The sequence below is a fragment of the Neltuma alba genome, unplaced genomic scaffold, assembly GCF_004799145.2.
Source record: "Neltuma alba isolate B1F8T4 unplaced genomic scaffold, ASM479914v2 tig00011618_pilon, whole genome shotgun sequence".
Lineage (NCBI taxonomy): Eukaryota > Viridiplantae > Streptophyta > Magnoliopsida > Fabales > Fabaceae > Neltuma > Neltuma alba.
The window spans coordinates 49,805-71,041 of record NW_021636269.1 but is presented as its reverse complement, the minus strand read 5'-3'; the positions used below and the strand labels follow the sequence as shown (position 1 = coordinate 71,041).

The following is a 21,237-nucleotide window of genomic DNA, read 5'->3' as shown; positions in this document are numbered from 1 at the left end:
TGATCATTAATATAAGACTCAATTAACTAATTTAAAAAAAAACAAAAAGTTACTCGATTACTTAATTATAACATATTTTATATATGATCTCTCTAAAATACTTACGTGTATTATTATAACATATGTTAATTTATAAGTGAAGCAAATTAATTTAAAAAATAATAAACAAAATATTTTAAAGTAATTTAATAATTTTTTAATTATCTTAAATTAGTCAATTGGGTTTCATATTAAGGACCAGATGTAGTATTAATTACAATGGAGATCACAGTAAGAGGCAGCGGGTTATAAAATATCATCCTTCATTCCCCAAGGAGACCAACAACTGTTTCATATTTCTATATTTAAATTTTATCATATTTATGAAACAAAATCATGAGAAAGTAACAAATAAAGATGGAGGAAATTACGATATCCTAAATTAGAATTCATTACAACACTTTAATAAAATTTTACAATTACAAATAATAATATATTTTTGTGAAAATACCTGATTTGAGATTTTGCAATTTTTACGGTTTTTTTTTAGTATCCACATAATCAATGTCTAACATATATCAACGAAAAATTTATTTACATATAAAAAAATTGGGGAAAATTTTCCCATTAAAATTTGTTGTTGGTGAAAAAAAAACTTAAATAAGAGTATACTGGTGCTAAAACCCGTTTGTTAGCTAGATTCATGTTTGATATATATATATATATATATATATATATATATATATATGAATAGTTATTTCGATTTTAAAATTACCTGTTTTTTTGGGGTCAACATACTCTAATTTCGATTACAAACACTGACATAAGAAATGAATATATAAAACTAGGTCTCAGTTATTTTTAAAATAGCTGTATATAAAGTCAATATTTTCAGAAGTTAATATTTCTCTTTCTCAAATTGTCTCAATTTTTTTCCCAGTAAATTATTTGTGAAATTATAAAATGAATGATAGAAAGCTAAGCGTTTAAAAATATCCTTTTTCTATATGGAAAAAGTTTCCACATGGATTTTCACACTCGCCAAATTTAAAAGAAGGGCAACAAAAATTGATGTGATTTATGGTGACAATGAAGCCAATAAAATGAGTTAAGACTTTGCAATCTAATTCAATTATTATTAGATAAGTACATGTTCAAAAATTCATAGTTTACCGTGACCCAATGTTTTATCCACGCATATATATAATTTTAGAAGAATTTTTTAGGATTAAAAAACCATTTATTTTTAAATAAATATTCTTTTTGAATGATTTAATTTAAGTTTTTTATTCGAGAACATGATTTTCAATGCCCATGCTCCTTCCAACCATTTTTGGTATAAAAAATAAAATTATTAAGGGAATTATTCTCTTAGGCTGAAAATTTGGATCCTCTTAAAAAAAATCATAGTATTAAAAGAAGCGCATCCAATTAAGTGCTACAATACTAAAATTAAATTTGACCTAGTAGTAGTACTAGTTGTCATATAATTTCTGGCAAAACAATTATCATATAATTGAATAAAAGAGTTATTTTTATTAGACTCAATTAAGTTGTTTTAATTAATCAAACGATTAGAAAATTAGAATTTGTTCAAAGTAATCGTTATTTTTCATTGTCATTCTCACTTGTAGTTATGATAGTGCCTTTATCTGGAAAGACAACAATTCTGATAACCCTTCGAAAAAGGAAAAAGTTTTGATATTTTTGTCAACAACTTTGAGTTTTATTAAAAGAAAATAGTGTGACATTTACCAGCCCGGTCTTTCCATTTATTTGTTCCCTTACCTAACTATATTTAATTATGCTTCTGGGTTTATCAGCAAGATAATTAAAAAAATGTTAACTTTAAGGGTTATTATATAATACTAAGAGCTAGTTGACTAATTTAAAAAAATTAAAGAAAAAAATTACGTTAGTTATTTGTAATAAATATGTGTTGTCTTTCTTAAAATATCTTTGTTAATCAAGTGTATTGGCTATAACTACCATTGTTATGAGGACTATCTTGAAAAAAAATGCATAAATGTGAGAGACAAAATGGATTGGAGTCTTATATTTAGGATCAAAAAAAATTAAATAATGCTTTATATTAAGAATCAGAGGTAATATTATGTTGTCCGAAACTGTTCTTCTTAATTATTACTACACGGTTATTTAATTATATCATTAGATCCTTACTGAAAGTAAAGAAAATTGACGTGTCTTAAAGTAAAATTTAGGAAATACGTAGTTTAATCTTTTACAATTTATATATTTTATTATAACAATATCTATTAAATTAAATAAATATTGTTGTAGATTTTATTTTAATTGAGATATTGTGATTCATATTGATCAGGCTAGGATTTTGTTATATTTTTATGATTAAGATTTATTTATTTATTTTATATAAATTCTTATAAAACACTTGTTTGACAATTATTAGAGTTATACAAAATTAATATAAATCTGGAATTATACAGAATACATAGTTGTTATATTTTTATTTAAACAATAATTCAGACTAGATTATTAATCTCTGTTTTTTTTTGGGTCAAAATAACCCAAATTTTCTTATTACTAATCGCATGCATCAATTCCAAATATTAGAACTACCCAGATATTGATGCAACAAAATTTAGAAACGGAAAAATTAAATAATAAAAAAATCTCTAAATAAAATAAAATTATCAAAGAAACTCACATATTTTAGAATATTCCACTTCTTGTAAAACCAGCCTGCAAATTGTCAGAGCAGCCTAATGCCGTCAAACCAAATATTCTATGATTATAAATCTAGAAGCTTAATCTCTTCTTTTATAAAATAATTAGCAAAAATGTCAAATAAAGACCCATAAATTATTAAAATTGCAAAGGGGTTACCTGAATAAGCCAAATTGTCAGGAGGGACCCGGTCTCAAATTGCAATTAGCAAATGTAAGTGAAAAGACAAAATAGCCCCTCAGTAATTTGAACAAATTGAAACCGTGGCACGTAGTCCCCCTACTATCAACAACTTCCCACTTTTTCTTTTTTTTTTGCATTCCCCCTATTCTCGCGCACCTCCTTACTGCCATTTTGCCATAAGAGTAGTGTCGAGAGGAGTGTTGCAACCGTAAAGAGCATATTTGCTGTAACAGAAGTAAACAGAATAGTGGTTTATCGGCATTGTGGAAGGGTTTAGGGAAAGACAAGGCACCGTTGAACAATAGGGCAGCAATCGTGATTGGTGATCAAAGTCAACATCTACGTTGGGTGACTAATTATGGTAAGTTTGATGGCTAATTTTGTTTGGGTTGGTTGCTACAAGAATGTGATTCATTGGCGAGAAGAGTTTAGGACGAGAAAGTAGAAGTACCCAATTGTGATTGAGTGATGAAGAATGTTTTGATGTGAACTATATATGTTTTTTCTGTTAAATAACTTGTGGAAATGGTGTTTGCGTGGAGAGGGAATGACAATATCAGTTTCGTAGATGACAATAATAGCTGGGAAAATAACAATACAGATTTGGTAAAGTTAAATTGAATTAAAGAGGTACTGAAGTGTGTTTTGTTGTAAATGAGAAGATGGATGGTGGGATTTGACAAGTTTAGTAATCAAAATAACAATTTAATAATAGTAAATGACAAGTTGTTGATTAATTGGGAATAACAAGATGTCAATGCAAAATTGACAAGTTGGTAATGAGAAATAACAAGTTTGTAATAGTGAATAACAAGATTGCGATAAGGAATTGACAAGTTGATAATAGGAAATAACTTGTTTGAATAACAAAGATGAGTATGATAATTTGATAAGTTTATCATTTCAAATGACAAGTTAATAACTGTAAATGACTCGTGTATGATTAGAAATAACAATTATGATAAGTAGATGGGAATAACAAGTTGAGTTTAAAGATTTGACAACTTTTGTAGAGAAAATAACAAGTTTATCATAAGCGTTTGATTGACAGAATGAGTGTTGACAGAGTTGTTGTTAGTTAATTAATAAGTTGTTTTAGTGAATTATTGTATGTTGAATGTTTTGTAGGAAAAAAGACATGGCAAATGAGAAAGCCTCGACATCAAAACTAGTACACAATGGCTGGTTGCTGTTCAAAAGGGATTATCTGGCAACATTAGGTGACAGTGATATCAGAGGCAAACAAAAAGAGACGTTCTGTCAAAGGCATGGAGAGCTTTGTCTGATGAAAGAGGAAGAGGCACACAGAGTATACAAAGAAAACAAGGCTAGAAAAGATAAAAGAGGAGAAAAAAAGAAATATGTACCATCATTTTTAACCCGAGTGTCCATGAAAGGTTTTAAGAAATTACCACACTTTGTGAATAATGATGATGAGTTAAGGGATAGGGTGGAAAGGATAGGATTTGGAAGCTTGTTAAAGGTTAGATTGAAGAGACTCCCCCGTGATCTCATTGTGACTATGCTAAGATCATATGACCCACTAACATATCAATTTACAATCCGAGAAAAAACTGAGAAAATAGGAGCAGAACATGTTGATAACCTCTTAGGAATACGCCATGGTGGGGAGAAGATTAAAGTTGAAGTTTTGGAGGATGATGAAATATACAAGAACTTGAAGAATCAGTATCAGAAAGTGTCATTCAACAAAATACTGAATGACATTATTTTTGGGGAGGAGGATCACATATTTGAATTATTGTTTGTCCTATACACACTAGGTACCTCTTTATATTGGTGGGAAAAAAACTGAGGAAATAAGACCAGAACATGTTGATAAGCTCCTAGGAATACGCCATGGTGGGAAGGAGATTAAAATTGAAGTTTGAGAGGATGATAAAATATACAAGAACTTGAAGAGTGAGTATCAGAGAGTGTCATTCAACAAAATACTGAATGATATTATTTTTGGGGAGGAGGATCACATATTTGAATTCTTGTTTATCCTATTCACGCTAGGTACCTTTTTATATCTGTCATCTAGCTCAGAAGTGAGTGAGAAGCTGGTGAGAGTCATGCGTTCCATAATGGATGACTTTAAAAAGTATGATTGGGCAACACATATTATGGAGGACCTATGGAATGAAATGGCCTACTCTGTTGGTAGCTGCATATACTTGCTTTTGGTATGACTATTTTGTTTCTCACTGTGTTTAATTTTATTGGCGATATGAACAATGTAATTGGTAATGATATGTGGTGTTGTAGCTTTTTTTCGGTAAGCATTTTAACCTCAGCCAAGGTGCAAAACGAGGCTCTGCCAATGCTATCCAATATTGGACAGATGAGAAGATCAAATACTTGGCGAGTACTGAGAGGAAGAGCGTCAGGGGGATTTTGTATGGTGAGAAAGGGAGTGATGTTGTATTTGGCAAAGACAAGAGGATAAATGTTGACTCTCTGGATCCAATATGTGTATCTTTGGTAGAGTGATACTGTTGGTGAAATGAACTTGTTGTTTGTGATAGTTATGTTGTCATTTGATAAACTGAACTTGCTATATATAAAACTTAAGTTGTGAGTGGATCAAGTGTCATTTGCTATAGTTGACATTGTTACTTGATAAACTTAACTTGTCAAATACGGTACCAAAATTGTGATTGGGTAATGTGAATTTGTCATTTGCTAAATTTTGGTTTGGGTTGTTATTTGATAAATTTATTATTGATTATACTTGAGTTGTGATGGGGTCAAGTGAACCTATCACTTATTATAATATAGTTATTATTTGATATACCAAAGTTGCTAATTATAAGACTGAAGTTGTGATGGGGTAAAGTGAACTTGTCATTTGTTATAGTGTTGTTGTTATTTGATGTATCGAAGTTACTAATTATAATTCCAAAGTTGTGATTGGGTAAATTGAACTTGTCCATTTGATATAGTAAAGTTGTTATTTTGATATACCAAAATTGTTATTCGCAATAGTGACAGGTTGTTATTTGTTATAGTGTAGTTAGCTTGTTATTTGATAAACGTCATTTTCATATCGGAGCTGAAGCAGTTACATGCACAATTAATGAAGAGGATAGAAGAAAGCCATCAGAGGTTGATGAATATGATAGATGAGGAGCTGTTGAGCGTGCACATTCTAAGAGAGAGAAATGGCAAGACAAAAGGAAAAGCTCATGCTGAGACACTCACATCAATTGTCAGTGGCTCTGAAGATGATGATGAGGAGAGACAGAATGTTGGTGAGACTAGTGAAACTATGCAGAAGAATGATAGAGGGAGTGATGGTGAGAGTAGTGAGAAGAAAGAGAAAGAGAAGGATGACAGAGGGAGTGATGATCAGACAAGTCAGGAGAAGGATGATTGGGGGAGTGATGATGAGACAAGTGAGGAGGAGGAGGAGGAGGAGGAGAAGGAAAATGATGATGGAGAGAATGATGATGAAGATAGTTAGGAGAGGGATGAGGAGGTTTTGCTGCTATATATAAATGAGCACTGTTATCATTATATCTAAACATATTACAAATATCACCTTCATGATAAAGATCAATTAGTGTGCTGTCAGCAAACTTAACTGTGTATTTAATCTCACACCCTTTAACATCATTGTCTATCTATTGGGATATTATCTCCCTTAATTTCTCGAGTATTATCCCTTCTTTTATACTGCTTGCTCTCACACTTCCTCAACGTATTTAACTTCACCTTTCTTGTTTATTTCAGAATACCTACCAACATGAAAAAAAACAAAACAAATCCTTCTAATAGCTTGACCTATTGTTACAGTTCATTTTCTCGTGCTAACTTGGAACAAAAATTTACATATAATAAATATATCAACTTCAGTATACTTTTATTCGATCAAACGAATCGTTTGCATTTAGAAATCAAGACCAACTACCTCTTCTCTTCCTTACTTGACATTAAGGTTTTACAAGTTCGACATTCTAAATGACAAGATCTTCATTCCCTCCCCTCATTGCACCACATTAAACTTCACACTCAAACTAACAATCATTACCTCCTTCCATTTTCCTTCTCGGACTCTACCATTCGTGACATTCCTAGCACAAATCAGTGGCAACCTGTCCCATGAAAATCACAAGTCAACAATCTAGCTACAAAGACAAAAATTTTGAAGCTCAACCCAACTGAAACCCCCTTAAACAACATTATTCTATAATCAACTCTGACTCTCACTCCCTCCATACCTATCACCCAACAACCCACAATGTCACTCGCTACATTTAAGAACAAGATGACATTCCTTGGTCTTAGAGGGTAGAGAAGAAGAAGAGTAGTTTACTTAGAAACATTACTTACTTGATTCTCAAGCTTGTGTACCACTCAGTCTTCTCCTCCAAGCTCTCCACCGATCAGATTCTTTGTCTCAGCCTTCGTTAATGAAGCTGATTTAATGAGGGGTAATTTCGTCTTTTCGCCAACATTTGCTAATTACAACTTGAGATTGAGTCTCTCCTGGCAATTTGGCTTATTGAGGTGACCTCCTTGTAATTTTGATAATTTGGGGGGTTTTTGTTTGCTATTTTTCCAAATAATTAATTTAATTTCCTAAAAAATAATTAATTTCATTTTTTAATGTACCAACTTGCTTGCACTCTCTCTGCCTTATCACCACGCTAACAATGTTTTTCTGTTTTTATCTGACGTATTACCTTATGATTCAGATATATCAAGGGTGATATAAATAGGATTTTTTTAATTAATTTTTAATTTAATATTAGTGTGTGTGTGTGTATTTATATGTTAGTATCTTCGCTGGCGAATACCAAGTAAACGACTGATACTATTGGGATCGAGGAGGCCAAAGCGGAGACTTCCATATTGTTCATTGACCGGTAATGAAGGATTCCGTCATCGCCGGCAGCGTCGACAAAACCTCATCATCGGCCGGCGTCGACCTCACAAAGCCGCCGTCGTGGAGCTCCGGCGGCTCCGGCAGCCATGGGCTGGTGAAAAGAGTGACGAAAATGAGTGCCGTGTTCGTGGGGTTCACCGTCTTGTGGGTATTTCTGTATAACTCTGCGTCTCCCTTCGGCTTCCCCGTCATCTCTCATTACCTCACCGCCGCCATGCCCGCCGTCACCAAGGTCACCACTCTCTCTCTCTCTCTAAAACTTACACTGTTTTGTCTGGTTTTGCATCGCGGTGCCCATTCTGGTTTTGCTTGATGAAGGTGCGAAACCCAGAAACAATATTGGATTTTGAATCATAGGTTTTGATTCTTTTCTGTGTTCTTGAAATCCCTTATGTTCTGTTGTGAAACTGAATCCTCTATTGTCGCGGTTTAAGGGAGAGCGAGATAACTGTGATTGGACTTTTTTTTTGGTTGTTGAAAGTTTTAATATATTATGTATAATAATATTTTATTATTGGAGAGGATACATGTTGCTTTTTGTTTGGGGAAAAAGTTAGATTTATGAAGCAAAATATGTTTACATAGTTAATTATTATTACTAATTTGATAATTATTAGTCCTTCTGCTCTATGAGTCATTTGGTAGGTTGAATTTAGTTTTAAACATAAGATTTGAATCTATTTTGTATTTTGTATTTATTATTTTTTCTTAAACTAATTTACCCAATTTTTAAATTTTTTTCTTTTGGTAAATGAGTTTTCATGTGAGTGGCGATACAGGACAAGAATCACTTAAAAAGGTAGGGATGAATTTAGAAAGAAGGGGAAATAGTGGGGTATAATTAATTTTCAAAAGTTCGTATAATTATAATATCGGCAGTTACTTGTGGGTTGAGTTGATATTTCAATTTCATGGATGAGTTTTCATGTGAGGGAAAAGCGGAGATAGAGGGCAAGAATTCAAGGGGCCAAAAGGAAATAGTGGGGGCAATACTTGCAAATAATGAAAGTAGTGGGGACACATATATAATTAAAAAAATTGGGGTGATGGCGAAATAAGTGGGCGGATTCAACTCCCCACAGGGAAGTGTGCCCCATGCCAAGTCAAGTCGTCAGCCCAAAAGTTTTGATCTTTCACAGTAAATATTGTAGTGGCAGAAGTAGCGGGTTATTATTATTATTTTTTTAAAACTGTCTTCACCCTTTTTAACCTTTTCGATAAATATTTGGAAAATAATTAATAAGCCTCTTCAATTTGGAATTTGAATAAAATAATTAATTACTTTCTAGTTTCTAGCAATAGCGACCCCGTGAACAATTCAATAATTGTACTCAGCCAAACCTCATTAATTTTATTGAGATAAAATAATTAATATTTAAATCAGCAATTTGATTTAGATTTCAAAACGGGATATTTGTCCAAATAACTAATGTTCACAAAAAGTATTAGTTTAATTAGTAACAGTGAAATTCTTGTTTAGTAGTTTAATATCTTTTTGAAAGAAATACCATAATAAATTACGTGAATACAGCTTAATTTTTAAAAAATTTCTTGTGATGATTAATTATTTTTCTAATAATTAAAACTTAAAATTAAATAAAGTTTGCTCATTTTAGAAAGAATGACAATTGAAGACTGTGGAAAAAGTTAATACAAAATTAATATAATTTTTACTAGTGTTGAACTTTCAAATATATTACTCAAAATTTCATATTTCTAACTTACAAGATTTTATTCTTCATTAATTTTCTTATATACATTTTTAGTTAAAGTTAGGGTTAAAATGCTAATAATTTGGAAGCCCAATCATAAGTCCAACGACACGAAGACTCCTCTGTAAATACTCCTCCGATCCTTAATACAAGATTAATTTAACTAATTTGATTAGATTAAGAAAATTAATAAATATAAGACATGGGTCTTATATTTAGAATCAAAACCAACTTAAAATTGAGTTTTATATTAAGGACCGGAAAGGGTATTTTTTTTTTGGCTTGACTCTGTAGATCTCATTTGCAACGTCAAATCATCAGTACCTGTCCATCTAATTTTTTTAAGTTAGAATTAAGATCCATTAAAGTGTATATTTAATGGCCACATTTTAATTAATAGCTATCGTCTCTCATCTTGTTGGAGAAATCTGTGTGTGATATTTTGTAACTTTGTGATGATGTATGCAAGTGGGGGATGTACAGTAAGGCCACTAAATGTGTATGTGTTTGGTGATGGATGATGTGTGAAATACTGAAAGGAATAAAGTGTCAGAACTTGAAGGCTCTTATTTATTTGATTTGGGATGTGACATTAATGCCTCACCACCCACCCTTACTTGTTATCCAAAACCCACCTCTCTTCAACGTATTCAACTCTAGACCTCTGTTCATCACAGAGTGACGACAAATTATAATGAGTTCCTGAATTATTATTCTCCTAGTCCATGTATAACGTACTCACTAAATAATTTATAAATATTAAAAAAATTAATTAAATTAATTATTTTTGTAATAAATTCGTATTGATTCCTCTAATTGATTAATAAGGATAACTTGAAAATAAAATTATAAATTTAAAAAACAAAATGTACTGAAGCTTTATATTTAATATCACACCAAATACTAAACTGACCTCTGTTTGAGGTGGGAAGAAGCATGTACATCTCTTTTATATACACCAGGGACAATGTGATTTATCTTCCATTGCATACAAAGCATGGGCTATAATAGTATGTATAATCTCTCTCTCTCTCTCTCTCTCTCTCTCTCTCTCACCCACGCATCTACCTTTTACGTACAACATCAAAGCATGACTTGTTTATCTCATGATTAGTACAAAGCGTAAGTTTAATTTGCTACAAAAGGTGAGCTACTAGATTAACATCTTCATATGCATGTGAGTTCATTGTTCTGTTTTACCTCTAACCGCTGTGTGTATATACAGAGTAATGATCAAAATGTGATTCTCCCGAACGATGCACTAATAACTTGCTCTTTGTAACGCCTTTTTCCTGTTTGACGAAATGCTTGTGCGAAATTATGATATCTGCAGGGAGAATATGATCCGAAGCTAGAGAGTGTTCTGAGACGTGCGTCGATGGGGAACAAGACAGTGATAATAACAACACTAAACGATGCGTGGGCAGAACCAGGATCCATATTTGATCTGTTTCTGGAGAGCTTTCGAATTGGGAAGCAGACGAAGAAGCTTGCGAGGCACCTGGTGGTTGTAACCTGGGACCAGAAGGCACATGATCGTTGCACTGCCTTGCACCCACATTGTTATCGCCTTGAAACTAGCGACAATTTCACCAATGAAGCTTTCTTCATGACCCCAGGTTACCTCCACATGATGTGGAAGAGGATTGAGTTTCTGGGCTCTGTCCTTGAGATGGGCTACAGCTTTGTCTTCACGGTATGTTTGGCTTTCTTCTTCAATACTTCACACCAGACATCTACATTCATCTCAATCCTAGTACTAGCAAGAATTGAGGTTTCCCAAATTCGAAAGTGATCAAGTGTATGTGATAAGCATTATAAATCGCATCTCAGAAAACCTCACCAAGTATGGCGTGGTTTATAAGTTCAAGGGTTAATGACCCACACTTTAGCTGCTAACCAGACTTAAATAACTTCCGTGTTTAGGCCATCCATTGATATAAGATGGTCTTTATTATTTTAAAAGACCGCAAGTTAACCTGTTTTAGAAAGCAATAAAGCAATTTTCTAACATCGTGGTCACATATACTACTGTTCTTAGAGGCGCTTCAACCAAATCAAAGCACTTCATGATTCTTTTGTTTTTGGTTTGCAGGATACAGATATAATGTGGTTTAGAGACCCATTTCCTAGATTTTACAAGGATGCAGATTTCCAAATTGCTTGTGATTACTTCCATGGGAACCCACAAGACATGAGGAACATGCCAAATGGAGGATTCACTTATGTGAAATCTAACAACAGAACCATATGGTTCTACAAGTTCTGGTACAATTCAAGGAAACTGTACCCTAAACTTCATGACCAAGATGTGCTCAACAGGATCAAATGGAACCCCTTCATCTCCAGCATGAAGCTTCAGATCAGGTTCCTGGACACTGCTTATTTTGGTGGCTTTTGTCAGACTAGTAAGAACCTTGATCAGGTCTGCACCATGCATGCCAATTGCTGCATTGGCTTGGAAAACAAGATCAATGATCTTAAGATCTTGCTTGAGGATTGGAAGAAATATATGGCTTTGCCTCCTCAAGATGATCGTAATTCAACAACTTCACCTCTTCCTCATTGGACTGTTCCACAAAGTTGCAGGTAACCTCACGACATTTATTTTTCTCATATGATTATATTGTGTGTGTGTGTGATTCACCGATGATTTTCTACCAATTCACTGTATCTATTTGATTCCAGGAACTTATTTGATTAATGCCTTCTGCGACGTCCCATCTTCTCAATTTATTTTTATTTTTCTTTTAATCATTAGCTTGTAAATAAAAAGAGAGACATTTTAGTATTTTACAGTTACCAAGTGATATAGCTGTAATATGTTTTCTTTACTTCTTTACCATTGTTAGAAGTGCCAAAGCTGGACAATTTCATGATATTTGTCTATGAAACATTGAAAAAAAAAAACTACACCGCTTCATATAACTTCAAGATACCAAAATGTCACTTATTTTATTTAGAAGCCAATAATTGAAAAACAAAAAAAAAAAAATCCCAAAAACCTCTCCTTTTCTCATATGATAATTTTGTGTGTGATTCACCAATGATTTTCTTCTCAAATTTTCTTTTATTTTTTCTTTTGATTATTAGTTTCTAAATAAAACGAGAAACATTTTGGTACTTTAATTTACAATTATGAAATGATATATTGTTATATATATTTTCAAATTATCAAATTATCAAAATTGCATAATTTCTATTAATTGGTAGTATTGTTGAGATGGTTTTGTTTGGCTTGTTTGTTGCTGGTTATTTTGATGAAGAACATCATTTGAACGTGCTAGAAGAAGTAGAGGGATTACAACTTTGCATGTATAAGGTAGGTCAGGCTAATTTTTAATTACTATATTTTGAATTTAAATTGGTAGAATATTTTAATTGCAAGTTTTTTTTATTAATATGGAAATCAAACTAACCCTACTATATAAATTGATTTTGAAGGTTGGAGAACTTATTCGTTGGAGTTTCAGATTTTACAGAAAATCTCTAAATTAATTATAAGTGAACAACAATTTGGTCAAGTTCTGGAAATTGTGTGGCAGGGACACTGAATTTTGCAATTGTGAATTTCTCCCTCCTCTCACTCTGCCTTTATTTTTTCCGTCTAATTTTTATACTTGAAACATTTAGATTTTTTAATTATGTTTTTTTAATTAATTCCTCACATACAGTAAGCCTTCCATTTTCATAACTTCTTGTAAACGAAGTTCGATGTTGTCGTAAATGTAGATTTTTTTTTTTGCTTTTGTCCCATATTTTATTTTTTATGATTTCAATGAAAGAATTCTTTTAAACCATATTTTTTGGGTCAAATTTTAAACCATATTTTATTATATGGACAATTTTACGTGTACATATATGTTATGTACATATGGCTTATAATATCCCTTCTGTTTATTATCCAGATATTATATATACGATAAATCTATTGATTAGTGCGTAGCGTCAGCGTTGATTGTGATATTTCACTCTTGAAAATTACGAAATGATAGTGGATGAAATTAATGTAACATAATGAAAAATAATAATGTAACATAATAAAATAAAATATCACTCCAATTAGTTTTTGGCTAAAATCACATTTAGTTAGTCAAAAAAATTAGTATTTTTTTGGCGTGATTCTGACTATTTTTCTTAAGTAACGTCTATGATAGTTTTATAATTTTGATTTTAATATTTTGATTTGTTTCAAACTTTTTAATATAATAATTATTCTCTATTCATAAAATTAGTATTTTTTTTTGGCCTGATTCTGACTATTTTTCTTAACTAACGTCTATGATAGTTTTATAATTTTGATTTTAATAATTTATTTTTTTCAAACTTTTTAATACAATAATTATTTTTTATTCATAAAATTATTTTCACCAAACAAAATTAAATAGTTTGATTAGCAACACATAATGTAGATTGTTAGTTGATTACACATGTCGGATTATATTTTTTGGGTGGACAATATTTTTCCTAATTTATTACCATTCTAAAGGGGATTAAATTAAATAATTGAAAAAGCTTTGAATTTGTAGGCTTACTCATTTTCCACCTTTGAGATTTTATTCTTAATTAATCAAAGCAACCAAGAAAAAAAGATCCGGGGGTTGGGGAATGAACTTAAGAATTTGCTGAACAAGTCATGTAGCACTTTGGAAAGGTCGGTGGGTTGGCACCGTTTCTTCAATCATGTCCAATTTTAATAAATTGATACAAGGACATGCACTTAAAAAGTAAAATTTATTAAAATTAATTTTTAAAATTCTCATCATGCCATGCATATCAAAAGAAAATAACATTTTAAAAAAAATAAAAAAACGTGTGAAAGTCCGCTTTAATTCTTGATATCCAATCAGTAATCTTTTTTCAAATTATATATTAGTAAGAGTTTAGTTTTAGATAACACCATGAAAGTTTGAGCCTGAACATGATAAGGACAATTTTTTGTTGCAAGGAATTTATGTGGGTTTAAATGTAGGTTAAAATTTCTTATTTTCTAAAGGATGCATTTGCAGTAAAATAGAAAATTGATTAGTATATGTATTAACATATATGAAATTATCCGTTTTGTTTTGGATAATTCAATTTTCTTTTCAGTTTGAGGAGCAGCCCATGATATAGTTATTATAATGTTCTTTAATTGAATTACAAATTAAAAAAATTGATAAAAAGGAGCAAGACGAGTTTCTAGAATGAAAACAAAATTCAGCATTATATCTATTCGAATTTTTTTTCCCAAAGTACAGACAAAGCAGGGTAAAAACTATACAAAAGAAAAGAGCTAACTTGGAGCATTATCTTCCATTTGATGAGCATATCAAGCTAACTAATCAGCACAAGAAATCATTTACAAGAAATTATTTCTTTGAAGACATGATCTTTATTGAAAAATTCGAGAACAAACCCAAAGATAGCTTCTCATATAATTTACTGATGGGTTGGTTTCTCAAAGACAAAAAATGGCAATGTTGGAGCTTCAAAGCTCACAATATGAGAATGATCTCCACCTGGTTAAGCCAAGAAATAACAGCCCTGCATATATCAATCAGTGATTGGTTCAGCTTTTTATTTTTCCTCCCTAACCAGAGCCATACATGAGCATCACCAACATTTTAATACTGTTGAATCACTCTTGTTCCGTATTAGCCCAGTGATCAATTCTATTTCTTTAACCTGATGTTGACTAGAGGGTTCCATGCCTCTTTACGCTCTCACATGATCCTCTCATTGGCCTGTGGCTTCTGTCATTGCCATTCTGATCTCATATTCCATTATCAGTATTTGACGTAGTTCTTTTATGATCACTAACACAGATTTAAATAAGTTATAATAGGCGATTCATGACAGATAGATATGTAAGCCAATAATTATCTCACATGCAAGAGTATTATACATATCTTTCGATGGGTCCCATATCACATTTGCTTATATTCAGAATTAGCCTGTTCCAATTTTTTGTAAATCAAGTATATTTGAGAATCTCTCGATCAATATATATTGTGCAAGAAAAATCCATTTCCAGAGAGTTTTACTGAGGCCATTGACTTCTGTAAATGTTTTATATTCTTTTGTTTTATTTGCTTATCCTCCCTTCTTTTCGTTCAAAAAATTGAAAAGAAAAAAAAAAGAATTTCATAACCCCCTTGTCAAGTTATTTACTTTTTTTTTTTTAATGTTTTTTTATAGTTTTCTAACAGTAAGTTAAACAACATTATAAAGGGTTTGGACATTGTAACAAGAAAGCAAGTAAAACCACCAGCTTCATATCGTTTAATTGTGAGAGCCATGGAAGAGGAAGGGCTAAAGCTGATTCTGTCAAGTGATGAAGAAGAAGAAGAAACAGCGAGCACAAAACTTGAGCTCACAGTAGATGAAGTAATAGAAGGGTATGTGGGGTCCTTGGGGATCTCTCAAGTGCTGCATGTATTCTTAGTGTCACTGGCATGGATATTTGATGCCCAGAGTACACTGGTCGCCATATTCAGTGATGCACAGCCACCTGCTTGGAGGTGCAAAGCTCCTGGTCTGTGCCTCAACAACAGTAATAGTTCCAGCAACAGCACTGGTGGTTCTGTTTGTGAATTGGTGCCAGGAACTTGGGAATGGATTAATGGCCACACAAGTTCTACCTTAGCTGAGTGGGGTCTCATATGTGACCGCAAGTTTCTTGCTGCAATTCCGTCTTCCTTCTTCTTTCTTGGTTCTCTCATTGGTAAATAATACCTGTTCCATAAGCCTTACTTCTTTAAATTCCTGTTTTGTTTTCTACATAACAATATGATGGCTCGAACCAAAAATTATTTATGTACTTTCACTTACCGGCTTATATTTCTGAGTTGAAGTATAAACACCATATCACCCCTAGTGGATTTTCCTCAACCAGTTAAAGTACATCTTTTGTTTATTAAGTCTGCTTGGCTTATGAGGGGGCTTTCTCCCTCTTCTAACCTTTCTCCTTCTTGAGTTAAGGCCATAATTTAATGAATCCCAGTCATTAACTGAGAGCAAGGCTTTACTTCTCGAATCAGCGAATAAATTCATTGAAATAAAAGATAATCACTAGAAGATTGGCCAATACAAGTAAGCAGTGTGGCCGCTAGTTGATATGCAAGACATGCTAACGTTATTTGGTGTTGGAAAAGAACTCCAATTGTTTAGAAGTTTTAAATGATGTGAGATAGAATCCATCAATTCCAACCTTTTCGTCCATCAGCACGTTTTTATTAAAGTTATTTAATCTCAAGTTTCTAAAATAGTCACTTGTATTGTTAGGCAGATGTATTAGATGCTATGGTGCAAAAGACTTGTCACAGGAGAGACTCTTTATAATGAATATCATGCTAATATGTATCTCTACTCATAATTTACTTGATCTACCTGATACTGTTCTTGATGAATAATAAACACTTACTAGTTGCTTAAATTTTGTTGCAGGGTCTGCTGTGTTTGGTCGCTTAGCTGACTCCTGGCTGGGGAGAAAAAGAACAGTGCTGGTTTCCTGCATCTTAACCTCCATAACAGCCTTTGCTACATCTCTCTCCCCAAATGTCTGGGTTTATGCCGTCCTACGCTTTGCAATGGGCTTTGCCAGATCTGGAATTGGCATTTGCTGCCTCGTCCTCTCCACAGAATCAGTAGGGCGCGAATGGCGTGGTCAAGTGGGCCAATATGGCTTCTTCTTCTTCACAATCGGTTTTCTTTCCCTCCCTCTTCTGGCTTACCCAACCAGAACTAGCTGGAGAAACTTATACAGAATCTTTTCCCTTCTCCCTCTTGCATACGTTATCCTATGCCTCCCTTTTGTCTCGGAGTCACCACGTTGGCTTCTTGTCAGAGGAAGAGCCAAAGAAGCACTTGCAGTGCTAGATAGATATGCTAGACTCAATGGGAAGAAAAAGCTCCCTGACACACTCCGCCTGGCAAACCCTTCAGGATCCAAACAGGGCACCACCAGTGAAAATGAAACAAACCCAGAAAACAACAAAGAGAGCCTTTGGACTACAAAATGGGCTGCAAAAAGAATGGCTATTGTTATGTTATCTGGGTTTGGAGTTGGGTTTGTTTACTATGGGATTCAACTGAATGTTGAAAATTTGAACTTCAATCTTTACATCTCAGTTTCGCTCAATGCATTAATGGAAATCCCTGCGGTTTTAATTAGCAGCTTCCTCTTAGGCTTCACCAACAGACGCTTACTGTTCTCTGTGTCCACTTACATGGCTGGGATTTCTTCCATCTTTTGCACTTTTCTCTCAGGAAAAGTATCAAACAGTTTGAAGGAACAAAAAATAGGAGGGAATTGGGCTCAACTGATCATCGAAGCAATCGGGTTCATGGGTGCTTCTACTGCATTTGACATCCTATATGTTTATTGTGTAGAGCTTTTCCCACAAATGTGAGGAACTTCTCCGTTTCGATGTTGAGACAAGCTTTGATGTTGGGGGCTTCAATGGCGCCATTGGTGGTAGTGTTGGGACGTTTGAGTCCGTCACTATCGTTTCTGGTATTTGGTTTGTTATCGATCAGTAGTGGGTTGATGAGCTTGTGGCTTCCTGAGACTAGAAATGCTCCGTTGTATGAGACCCTGGAACAGCAAGAACAGAACGAGAAGCTTAATTGGGTACCTGAAGATTCTGGTTTGGAACTTGGAATATGATTGAAAGAAAATCTTAAGAACATAAAAAAAAAAAAAATCTTCTGTACTAACAATTAGATATCTTTCTCCTTCCCCAAGTTAAGGTTCTGGTCTGGTGTATGATCTAGATTCATAGTTGCAAGAAATGGCGACCTTGTTTGTCCTGTAAATTCTACATGTAGAAATATTTCAGAATACAACTTGATCACTTTAATATCACTACCAAAGAACCAAAAAAAATCACTTCAAAGGCCGCATGAATAATTGCTTCGGAAAATTTCTCTTCCGTGCTCTTCTTCTTCTAGTCGAAATAACAAAAATATCATTATTTGTATTTAATACAAGACGTAATTAACTAATTTAAATAAATTAAAGATTTTAATTAAATTAGTTAATATGATATATATTTTTTTAAAATATTATAAGCGTTCTCTTTAATTTTTTTCCTCTTTTATTTAATTATTGTTGAGATAATATAATAGAGTTAATTTAGGAAAAAAAAATAAATATGTGAAATAAGATTTATATATAAGATTAACATTAACTCACCAATTAAATTTTATATTAAGTACAAGAGGAGTTTTTTTTTTCCTTTCCAACGCAAAAATATTACTATCAGTGCAAGGTAAATATATGAGTGATTAAATTAATAGGCATATAGGTGAGTAAAATTTTAAATTTAAAAGATGATTTTACATCTGAAAAAAAAAACAGAGAGATGATTTTACAGCATACTAAATTAAAGATGATTTTGATGGAAAAAAATTAAAGATAATTTTGAATAAAAGAAAAAATTTAAAATATTTATAAAAATGGTGTATTTGAATCCTTTATCTTCATACATAATTTCATTCTAATTTCTTAATTTTATAAAAAATCTTTTTTATTCACCCCCTAACAAGACTTTCGCATTGTCAATAAGATCTGAATCCATAAATTTATGGATTATGAGTCAAAATTTTACTAATTAGATCAACTTTTTTTTTGGGGGGTACAATTAGGTCAACTTGTCCAAGATGGAATTTAATCCAATCATAAGCAAATCGTATTCAAAACCTGGGCCGAGCTATACTTGGGCCCAGGTCCCATTTCTTTCTCATATTACTGGGCCGGGCCTCTTTCTGTAAAAACCCTCAAAATGTTAAAAGGAAGCGTTTAGCAAGTCTCTTCCCTCGTCGCGCAGTAATTGCTAGGGTTTTGGAGAGACGAGAGGAGAGCAGGGAGCACAGCAGCAATGGCTCAGGCGCAGCCAATTGAACAAGTGCAATGTTTCGGCCGTAAGAAGACCGCCGTCGCTGTGACTCACTGCAAGCGCGGCCGTGGGCTCATTAAGATCAATGGCTGTCCGATTGAACTTGTGCAGCCGGAGATTCTCCGATTTAAAGCCTTCGAACCCATCCTCCTGCTCGGAAAACACCGTTTCGCCGGTGTAGATATGCGTATCAGAGTCAAGGGCGGTGGTCACACCTCTCAGATATACGCTATTCGCCAAAGTATAGCTAAGGCTCTCGTTGCTTTCTACCAGAAGTACGTGGATGAGCAGAGTAAGAAGGAGATTAAGGATATTCTCGTTAGTTACGATCGAACTCTGCTGGTCGCTGATCCTAGGCGGTGCGAGCCCAAGAAATTCGGTGGTCGTGGTGCTCGTGCCAGGTTCCAGAAATCTTACCGTTGAGATCTTTGTGCCGAACGATCGTACCTATACGGTTTTTTCTACATTGAATTTGAGTTATCGGTTCATGTTCTATGCTGTGGAAAACTTTTGACATCAACTTGTAGGTCTTTCGTTGTTGGCTTTTTCGTTTATGAACCAGTGTGGCGCTTTTATTCATCTAACTTTATAATCCGAATTCAATACATCTCAGGTATGGTTTTGCCCTTCAGAAATTCGATGTTTGAATCTAGCTGCTTTCATTGTTGTCACCTTGGCAACATTTCTTTTGATTCTTACTTGTTCTGTCTATCTCTTTTTTTTATCTTTTTTTTTTTTTATACTCAAATGTTGTCATGTGGGCTGTCTTGATATAAGGTAATTGTCATTTAAACTATTGCTACGTAATTACTGTTTAATAAAACTGAAATAGATTGAGTAATTATCAACTTAATATGCAATTGGTTGAGATACATAAAGAAGAAATTCATCAACGAAATAGCCAAGTTGATTCTATGAAAGACCTCATCAGAGCAGCTTTCTTAGGCTATAGTAATTCTTCAATTAGATTTTTATTTATCCTTAGCCATTTTGATTTAATTGTTGAAGCTTTGTGCGGTAGGAACAAATTTATCATGAAAGGTAGCTTAACATAATTGCAGAAAATAATTAGAGTGGATGAGGAACATATTGTACGCGTTTTTATGATCATAAAGAAATTGTCTTCCATGTTTTTGGGAGGTCAGCCCTTGGATGATTTTAGCTTTCTTACGAGTTATGACCCATTATATTTCTTTTTTTGGCCATATGACCCGTTATATGAGTGAGGAAAGACATTGGTGAAAGGAAAAAAGTAGAGTGAAAAATGTTTTCTCTTCATCTCTTGGGATATTTTTTTGGTCCAACATCTCTTGGGATATAAATGAGAGAATAATCAAAATGAAAAAATAAGTTGATATTTTTTAATTTTGAAAAACATGTTTAATTTTCAAAGTCTTTTCACTTTTGGAGAAAATATGTGCTCTCCATCCCTTTTGTTCTCATTCGCATACTTTTCCACTTCAAGGAGGGGATTTTTCTATTTCTTTTTCTATTTTTTTCCCATCCAAAGACGGTCACGTATTCTGGGGAGATTTGTTTAAATACAGAGGAAAAGGGTGGTTTTGATAGATTAAATATGAGAGCTGTTACTTATTAGGATAGAAATAAGGGAATGTGCTCCAATTTGTTTGCCAACGTGTGTGTATATGAAATCAAACGAAATCACATTTTTCTCTGATTCGCTTCAATCAACTAATTCAGCTACAAAACTTGTCACAAGTTTTCAAGTAGGTTATTGTCAACAAGGCAGACGTACGTATTGCCTGACTATTTAATGCGGTCTTGTATTTTTTTGGCTCTGAATCTAACACTTATTTTATAATTTAATTTTAAATTTATGATTAGAGGAGTATATAAACGAAAAAGAAATTTGCCTCTGATA

At 33.0% G+C, this 21,237-nt stretch overlaps 3 protein-coding genes across 4 annotated transcripts; all 3 read left to right on the top strand.

Annotated features, from left to right (window-relative positions):
* The first annotated feature begins 7,660 nt into the window (after nucleotides 1-7,660).
* LOC114715873 (uncharacterized protein At4g15970-like) lies at nucleotides 7,661-13,057 on the top strand. Of its 2 annotated transcripts, XM_028900778.1 has the most exons (5): nucleotides 7,661-7,994; nucleotides 10,808-11,170; nucleotides 11,570-12,063; nucleotides 12,741-12,796; nucleotides 12,919-13,057. In XM_028900778.1, exons 1-4 carry the CDS (start codon nucleotides 7,746-7,748, stop codon nucleotides 12,793-12,795), a joined length of 1,161 nt encoding a protein of 386 aa, XP_028756611.1. In that variant the 5' UTR covers nucleotides 7,661-7,745; the 3' UTR covers nucleotide 12,796; nucleotides 12,919-13,057. The 2 variants fall into 2 exon arrangements, with proteins under 2 accessions (XP_028756611.1, XP_028756612.1); XM_028900779.1 differs by lacking the exons at nucleotides 12,741-12,796; nucleotides 12,919-13,057 and adding an exon at nucleotides 12,163-12,402 and having other exon boundaries at nucleotides 7,662-7,994.
* Nucleotides 13,058-15,694: 2,637 nt separating this feature from the next.
* On the top strand, nucleotides 15,695-18,144 carry LOC114715872 (organic cation/carnitine transporter 1-like). The gene is given in 3 exon segments (XM_028900777.1): nucleotides 15,695-16,180; nucleotides 16,903-17,847; nucleotides 17,850-18,144. Coding segments are annotated over 3 exon segments (1,647 nt in total). The 5' UTR covers nucleotides 15,695-15,753; the 3' UTR covers nucleotides 18,125-18,144.
* Nucleotides 18,145-19,278: 1,134 nt separating this feature from the next.
* LOC114715890 (40S ribosomal protein S16) lies at nucleotides 19,279-20,049 on the top strand. Its single transcript, XM_028900801.1, has one exon. It carries the CDS (start codon nucleotides 19,338-19,340, stop codon nucleotides 19,776-19,778), a length of 441 nt encoding a protein of 146 aa, XP_028756634.1. The 5' UTR covers nucleotides 19,279-19,337; the 3' UTR covers nucleotides 19,779-20,049.
* The last annotated feature ends 1,188 nt before the right edge of the window (nucleotides 20,050-21,237 follow it).

Bases quoted from the DNA above. Each gene is read 5' to 3' on its own strand.
- LOC114715890 (XM_028900801.1), top strand. From the start codon at position 19,338: ATGGCTCAGGCGCAGCCAATTGAACAAGTGCAATGTTTCGGCCGTAAG.
- LOC114715873 (XM_028900778.1), top strand. From the start codon at position 7,746: ATGAAGGATTCCGTCATCGCCGGCAGCGTCGACAAAACCTCATCATCG. The intron at 7,995-10,807 runs GTCACCACTCTC...TGATATCTGCAG, and splicing joins CCATGCCCGCCGTCACCAAG to GGAGAATATGATCCGAAGCT. The intron at 11,171-11,569 runs GTATGTTTGGCT...TTTGGTTTGCAG, and splicing joins GCTACAGCTTTGTCTTCACG to GATACAGATATAATGTGGTT.